Source organism: Topomyia yanbarensis, chromosome 1, assembly GCF_030247195.1.
Source record: "Topomyia yanbarensis strain Yona2022 chromosome 1, ASM3024719v1, whole genome shotgun sequence".
NCBI lineage: Eukaryota > Metazoa > Arthropoda > Insecta > Diptera > Culicidae > Topomyia > Topomyia yanbarensis.
The window spans coordinates 9,736,031-9,744,245 of NC_080670.1; the positions used below are offsets into that span (position 1 = coordinate 9,736,031).

At 40.1% G+C, this 8,215-nt stretch overlaps 1 protein-coding gene across 1 annotated transcript; it reads right to left on the reverse strand.

The window, feature by feature from the left end:
• Positions 1-2,764: 2,764 nt before the first annotated feature.
• Positions 2,765-7,131, reverse strand: LOC131676836 (uncharacterized). Its single transcript, XM_058956186.1, has 4 exons — positions 6,937-7,131; positions 6,789-6,866; positions 3,149-3,232; positions 2,765-2,940 (listed from the first exon to the last, which is right to left on the reverse strand). The coding sequence occupies exons 1-4, from the start codon at positions 7,046-7,048 to the stop codon at positions 2,789-2,791; spliced, it is 426 nt and encodes a 141-aa protein (XP_058812169.1). The 5' UTR covers positions 7,049-7,131; the 3' UTR covers positions 2,765-2,788.
• Between the last annotated feature and the right edge of the window lie 1,084 nt (positions 7,132-8,215).

The window sequence follows — 8,215 nt, forward strand, 5'->3', positions numbered from 1 at the left end:
GTTCTGCCATTGATACCTCGCGACTATTGTATGATATAGGATCCGTTAGTAGGAGTGGACGTATCGTCATCAAAACTCTCGCGCCTACCTACAACATGATGGTAAGAATTGCATCCGGAGCATTCGTTACAAGTCCGATTTTTGTCATCATGACCGAAGCAGGCATCTACCATTTGACTTCCTAGTGCTCCAAACCAGACCTCACTGTCCATTCGCATGTTGGGAAAAAGTAGGAACAATGTGGAGTTACCTCTAATACTTCGAATTTACAAAAAAAATCACAGAGGCAGTCGGAATGCCTCTGCCAAATATCTGTACTCGAACGCGATTAGCTGACCGAAAGTGGAACGAGCCTAAGCCCCACGTCGTGTGGGATATCAAACAATGCGTGAATGCCGGAGATCCCTCGGAAGTAGTTCGCCGCTTACACGGCTACGAATAGCAAGTTGATAAACGATTTCCTGCTAAAGAAAACTTTGCCAGCAGTGTGCGATTGCTGTGGGATTACTGTGGATGACCGCCATGTGATTTACCACTGTAGAAAATACGTCGACGCTAGAAGGAAGCACGATATCGATTCGACTAGTCTGCGAGCGGCTCTGCGCAGCGACGGGTGGAATGAGGAGAGTATGATAAAATTCATCAGGGAAGCTAACCTGTTGAAAATGTTGTATTTTTTTATTTTGAACTGTAACGAGAGTTATTACGTAGTGCTCGAATGCGGACTTGCAGATCCAGGCGTGCTAAAATCATAGAGCAATCCACTCTGGCATACAGTAAGTCCGAGAGGAGTAGGGCTCGAGAGCAGTCCCTTCGGATGCTTAGTGTATCGAGGTGTATTAACTGGCAACGAGATTCTTGGCTTGGCAGTTGAACTCCTTTTCGCCACAAACAATGAGCAGCGTTCGCTGCATCTAAGTGGGCCTTCATCACGCAAAAGATGCTACAAGCGTCTTTGTCAGGAGGTTCATCAAAGGGCACCTGGGCAATAAACACAAAATTTTTGGCTTTAATTTATCAGTTTACATGTTAGTATATTTTAAAAACCAGCCAACTCCAAGAGCTGGTGTTCTTATACACGGAGCAATAAAATTCTCTCCAATTACAGGATTCATTCAACGAGACGTCGTTGCTACTTCCCTGGCGAAATCGATGCCCCCATAAAGCATAACAAAAGAATATACAGGCCAATATGAGACGGCAAGGATCTAAATACCAGCGGTGAATACCTACTAGAATACCTTTTGTCAAATGATGTCAATTTATGTAACAAGTGAGTAGAACCCTTGGATGTGTAATATATCACCCTCGCTCTGATCGTTAGTGGTGGACTATTTTCTCAATGATCTGACTGAAATGGGGTTCCAGATTGTTGGATGTGCAGATGTCATTGTCCTAATTGGCATGGGGAACCATGAATCTGTACTAAACGGTCGCATTCAATTAGCCCTGAACTGCACCATTCCAAAGAGGGACTGAACGTTAACCCCGTAACAATGGTCATTGTGCCGTTTTCCAATAGGAAAAAAAACAAGTTGGTTCCCCCAACTCTCAGTGGACCTACAAAGAAGGGGGAAGAAGAAACAAAATATGTACGTGTTTTGCTCGACAAAAAGCTGAAATGAAACTCGAACCTGACATACGCTGTTACTAAAGCAACTACAGCACTTAGGGCGTTCAGTAAACTCTTCGGGAAAATTTGGGTTCTCAAACCGAGGTTATCTTATTGGTCCTACTCTAGCGATGGGCCACGATTGACTCATTCCTCTATTGTTAAAAACGTCTTAGTAAAACTAAATAATGTTTAGAGGCTATCCTGGCTTTCTATCATAAGCGCTATGAAATCAACACCCACTACAGCTTTGTGGCTTTATTTATTGTAGCATCTAGACGCTACTGCCATGATCTTGCTTGTTCGACATAAGAGCAAAAACTGATTCAAACATACACGCGTCATCTCTATTTATGAACTAACCGTATATGATTTAGTAACAGGTGCGAGTGTGTGCGTTGCCGAAAATGGACAGTGCTTATTGTAACGCCCGGAGATGATGTTGCTCGTATGGGATACGAGCAACAACTGATTTAAGCGGGCACGCGTCGTCTCTATTTATGGCTTTTTGTGTGTTTTTTTTTTTCGTTTTGATTATAGAGGTTTTAACTTTAAGGTTATTCGCCTCTTCGGGTTAGAAAAATCTCTTATGAAAAATTTCTAACCCTATGTGCGGGGTCGGGACTCGAACCCAGGTGCGCTACGTACAAGGCAATCGATTTACCAACTACGCTACGCCCACCCCCGCTTTTCGTGTTTGATTGAGCCACTAAGATGCTTCCTATTGACGGCTCTGCCTGAGAAATCTGCCTCACGAATGGCATTTTTCCCTTTTTCGTGATTTGTTTTAATTATTTTTCAAAAGACTACTTTTATTGCAAAGATAATAAATTATTACCAATATTTATGTTAGGTGTTTCAGAATCGGTTGGTGTATGAATCATTAAATTCTATCTAGTAATAGCGGATTTATAAGCGTGCAAACCTTACATAGTTTTGTTACATAGCGAATAATTTAGATTTTGGGATTACACCTAGCCCCAGATAGTGGAGTAAGACATTTTCAATGTCAAAATCGTTACATCAGTAATATTTCTCCGGAAGACAGAAGTTTACACTCTGAAATTACACCATATTCGTACCCTGTACAGGTAGACAACAATAGGCAATAGTATTCACTTCTACGTGATAAACAATACCTATGCATCACAGTTTCAACTAAATATCTAATTTAACTTACACTCGATTCGCTGCCGGGATTGCCCAGCTGAGAATCGCTCCAGGTGTTCGTTTCGGTGCAACTCGTGGGAACAAGAATCTAGAAGCTTCCTTGCTTTGTTCCGGTTCTTCAGCCAGTGCTTCTATCGCGTCTTTGTTGATCATCATATCTGTGAAGAAGTTGGGCAAAGTACGATTAGAGCTGGTGGAATGTATTTTTTGAAAACTGATGAATGAAACTGTGACAATGAATGCTACGAAATCAATGTCTGTAGCTAAATTATTGTCTATCACTGTAATCACCTGACTGACAGAAAGTGTTATGGCCCCGTAAACTGTGACATCTTTTCTGACGATACCCGAGTAAACTATACTTACTTTTATATTTGTTGACGGTACGCTTTTCGTAAAAGCCATTCAGGTTCAGATCCGAGAAAGAAGATGCTGGTGCCCTGCACAAAACTAGATGGATGGGAAAAGTAAGATTATTTTCTTTCTTTTCTTTGATACAACAAGGCAGAGTAAAATTATTTCATCTCTTTTAGAAGACAACGATGCAGGCTTCAATACAAATAGCTGTTACACTCCATACGAAACTAACTCAAGCATAACTAAAAGTTTTATAACTACTCCAAACAAAGATGGATTGAGCCTTAGCCTTCGACAAAGTTGGAGGCAATCCAATTATGGTTCTTGTTTTCACATGATAATTCACATGTAAACAGTGTCACCTAGCGGTGAAAATGCGAGCTAATGGTGTTTCTCCATGTAAAAGGTCGAAAATGGCACACAAACTTCAAACATGTTTGTCCGGTAGCTACGACTTTGTTCGAATTTGGAGCAGACATTCCTGATGCGTCTGGCAATCGATTCATGGCTGGGCCGATCGGGCTTTTTTTTTGCTTGTCACTAATGTACAGTCGTGATTCGCTGGTTGGGCCACACCTCTGTCCAACTAACGAATTTAATTCGTTAGTTGGACCGACTGACAGATGTCAGAAACTCTCCAAATGAGACATTAGAAGTGAATCTATTCAGATCTCTAATAATTGTCAGATTGATTGTCAAAGCAAATTTGACATAAGATTTTGACATTCAGATGCTTTTTAGTTGGATTTGAAAATTTATATGTACCACCTCAAATCACGGTTTGTACACAATTTGCGAGCAAGGCATTAACTAATAAGTAGAATTTATAATTTAACCTTCAGATTATGGCTTCATGTAGTTTCCCCTATATAAATTAAACATGTTAGGCAGTTCACAATGCTGATATATGTGCTGTTCCATTCTACTAAATTCCGACAAAAACAGATCGATCGCAATGCTGAGATTCAGGGGAGACATTCCGCATCTCGAAACAAAAAGTGTTTTTTGTATACTAGTTTGTATGACAATAATGTTTCGACTTGGATGCATAAAGGCTTGTTTACAGTTTGGAAAATGGGTCATGGGATTTCGCACGGGATTTGTGCCGGTATTTGATCAAGGAAAGTTTTCCGCTGGAATCTCTCCTAACTGTCAAAACACAAGTTCTGTTGCTTCTAAAAAATACCAACTGTGTCAAAATAGCACTAAATATCAAGCCTAATAAAAATACAAATTTCCCCGTTGGAAACAATTTATTTTGAATTGTTCCCGGCCGGATTTTTGTGTGGAGAGCTATAAAATCCCGTGATGTTTCCCAAGGTTGGGTTTACACTTCATGAGAACTGTCATTTTTGTGTAGACTCATTTCCCGCCACGGGATTTGAAATCCCTAGTTCCATTTAAAATACACAGGAACCCAAATCCTGTGACATGTTTCCCGAACTGTAAACTAGCCTTAATGTGGCCCCAGCTCTACCAGGTCAAATTATTGTGAAATAAATTCGGAATCCCGAATGGATTCCAGCTCAAATGCAATAACCGATTCCGAGTCCGGTTATGTGGTTTGAGTTGGAATCCATACTGAATCCAATGAGAATTCCGAACCGATTCCGGAATGGGTTTGACTGGGTAGTATTCCGATCAGAATACAATAACAAAATTATAACAAAATGCAATTTTCGTAGTAAGATGTGTTAGAAATCAGGTCTCGTTAGTAGTTCAAATAACAGAAAATTATAACAAGTAACAACGCTAGACATAATTTTGAAATCTTTTTGTTGTGTATTTCTGATCGGGACGCAGTAGGAACGTTTGGAGCACTATTTTGGAACAGATTGAGAACAGATCGACTATTCTGTTTCTACATTTAGATAATTTGAAACACGAATAGAACGCTGAAGTCTGTGCGACGATTGACAGGAGAAAAAATGCTATGTACCATACAAATGATAAACAATAACAAAATCTGGAAAACAATATTTAGAACAGAGGGTTAAATCGTCGCATTGGGAACCCCGTGTTCTAGATCTATTTTTTTTTATAAATACAACGGTAACTCGTCAACAACATCACAACATTGCGAACAGCATTTGTCCTTGCTTAGCCGTTATGTATCCGACGCGGTACCCGGGTACCTTTTTAGGTTTCAATTAATGAAATTCCTATGTTTTATCTATATCTGGAAATTGAAACTTTGTGACATCTTGGAACTTCACTAAATCAAGCTTTTGAATTAATAATATTGTTGATATAGTAAGGGGGTAGGTAGGAATTGCTCCTGATTTTTTTACTACGTAGCAGGTCGACGTGGGTACCCGGGTACCCACAAAACTGAAATGCCAATAACTAAGGTAATTTCCAACCGATTTTGATGCTTTTGGGTGTATTGAATTCGGGAACTCATTCGCTTTTGGACTTGGTAAAAATCAATCGGGTTACTTCATTCGGTTCCCGGGAATCCGGATTTCCGGAAGCAGGTTCCAGTACTGGGATACTATTTGTGAACTTCAATGGAATACTAGAAAAATGGGTATCAAAATTCTTGGAATTGCATCTCGTGGTTTTGGAACCATTTGGTGATTTGACCCCGGAACGGACATTCCGGAGCAGGTTCCCGTGGGGCCGTGAGTGGCCATTCCATTCCAATTCCATTTTTTAGATCGCCATAGGGTCCCGTAACAATAAATAACAGGCTTCCGAGACAATTTGAAGATTTGCGATACTCATATTGCTAGGACATTATTAAAATTTACAAATCATGCCCTAGTACTGGAACATTACCCCGGAAAACCCGGATTACTAAGCACCAGATCAATTCATCTGGTTCAATTTTATAAATCGAAAAGTGAACGAGTTCCTGAATCCAAAAAATCTAAAAGTGTCCAAATCGGGTAAAGGAAGACATAGTTATGAGCATTTCAATTTGTGGGTACCCACGTTGGCCTGTTAAGGGTGTTTTTTTTTGTTGGATACATAACGGTTAGTAGCACATAGGTAGGGGAGAGTGGAGACAGATGGGCCACTTTTTAATCATTTTCAATATATTTTAGACTTTCGCGATGGCGTATTCTCAGCTCTGTTCTCTATACACATACTATAGTATATGTAAAACCATTCAAAAATGAGAAGTAATGTGGCATGTGGCAATTATTAGTATTTTACATGTGCATGTCAAATAGGTCAAGTATCGCCGCGGGGAATTTAATTATTCTTCTGATTATTATATAAACGCGTTTAATATGAAAAAATTGTTTCTTTGTTTGCTGTTTTCTATGCGCAAAATATCACCCAATTTTCATGCTCTAGCATAAACTTCAAAGTAACAAATATTTATAGTCATATATCCCCATTTAAATAAAAAATCTCGATTTTTTGTTGCCATTCGATGCAATCGTAAATGTATGTAAGGTAAGGTCGTGGGTAGATCTAACGACCCGTATAAGGTGTGCACAAAAATTACTACAATTTGATCTAATATCCATAACGGTGAACTTATCCCCGTAGTTCATCTATCCCCACACTCCCCTCTATAGCACTTTTACAATACTCGATATGAGATTCACGAAAAACATTTTGGAGGTTCAGCATTAAACCATGTCAAAATCACTTAATATTTCTCGTTTTTTTTAAAGCTTGGCTTATTACATACAGAATTTTGTTTCTCCGATATCATCAGCGCTCAACATTGCCGGGCATTCGTCTTCATCTACCTTCCCGCGAAGCATATCTGCAGAAGTAATATTGCACGCATTGTTATTAAACAACGGAAACATTCACATACACTGAAAAACTAGCACCTTTAAACAAATTAATTCCACCTGAGGCAGCCTGTGCCGTCGGTTGACAGTATAATAACAGGATCAACTGAAGCAGTCCTCCAAGCCAGAGGGATGCTCTTTTGATTTCCATCCCCAAATTGAACCAGATTTGTGTGGATCCGTTCAATCCTACATTCGACTGAGCTCACTATCGCATTACTGAACAGAAGTGAATGAAGCTTTACCCTTTTAAATAGTCCTGCTCTGCCTGCGATGTTGGCCCACGTATTTAATCTTTTATCCGGCTGCTCTGCAAATGACATTGATTGTACTTGTCTTTTCTTCCTTTGTTACTTGGGGAAATGTTTTGCGATCGCGACGAAAAATAATAATTGTAACATGTGTTAGAGCGTGAAATTCGTATATCCTATTAAATTATCTATCCCAAAATTTCTGTTGTGTCATATAACTACATGACTGTGAAATATGTCAATTTTGTATACAATATCGCCGTTCGGGATTCGAGCATTGCGAAAAAGTCGTCTTAACTAATTCAATTAGCTGCTCCCGGTTGCAAAGCACTTTACCTCAATTCGTCGCTGTTGTGCTATCTCATGACAAACGCTGTTTTGGGGTAGGTGGAAAAGGCATTTCGAGGTCTTGTTGAATGGCGGAAGTGAAAGCGTACCTAGAAACAGGATTGAAAATGACGGACTAACTGTTGATCCACCAACACTGGTCGAGGTTAAGAACGCTATACGTGAGCTGAAAACCGGTAAATCTAAAAAGCGGTAAAGGGAAGGACGAGTGCACTTCTCAAACACGGTAGTGAGCAGCTGCACCAAATAATCCACCACTATATTCTAAGAATATAAGCGGACGGAGAGTTGGCTGGATAGACTCATTTGCTCCATCTACAAGAAAGGGCACAGACTGGAGTGCGCTAATTACAGGGGGATATCTCTCCTGAACTCGGCATACAAAATACTGTCGCGTATCCTGTTTAACAGACTGAGACCACTTGAGGAGTTCTTCGTCGGCGAATTCCAGGCTGGTTTTTGTGAGGGCCAATCAACGACGGATCAGATGTTCAGCCTGCGGATGATCCTAGACAAATTCCGGGAGCACAACTTGCAGACCCAGTGGCACAGTGAAAAGAAATGAGCTGTGGTAGATTATGTCAGAACATGGTTTTCTGGCAAAACTGATTGGACTGATACGTGCGACATTGGATGGTTCAAAATCAAGTATTCGGATTACAGATGTGACCTTAGATGGACTAAAGCAAGGCGATGTACTTTCAAATTTGCTGTTCAAT

What these genes read in the sequence shown, in the direction of transcription:
- LOC131676836 (XM_058956186.1), bottom strand. Translation starts at nt 7,048, where the DNA reads ATGGAAATCAAAAGAGCATCCCTCTGGCTTGGAGGACTGCTTCAGTTG. An exon ending in TATCGGAGAAACAAAATTCT is followed by an intron (nt 3,233 to 6,788) that starts GTATGTAATAAG and finishes CCATCCATCTAG; the next exon opens with TTTTGTGCAGGGCACCAGCA. An exon ending in TACCGTCAACAAATATAAAA is followed by an intron (nt 2,941 to 3,148) that starts GTAAGTATAGTT and finishes ACTTCTTCACAG; the next exon opens with ATATGATGATCAACAAAGAC.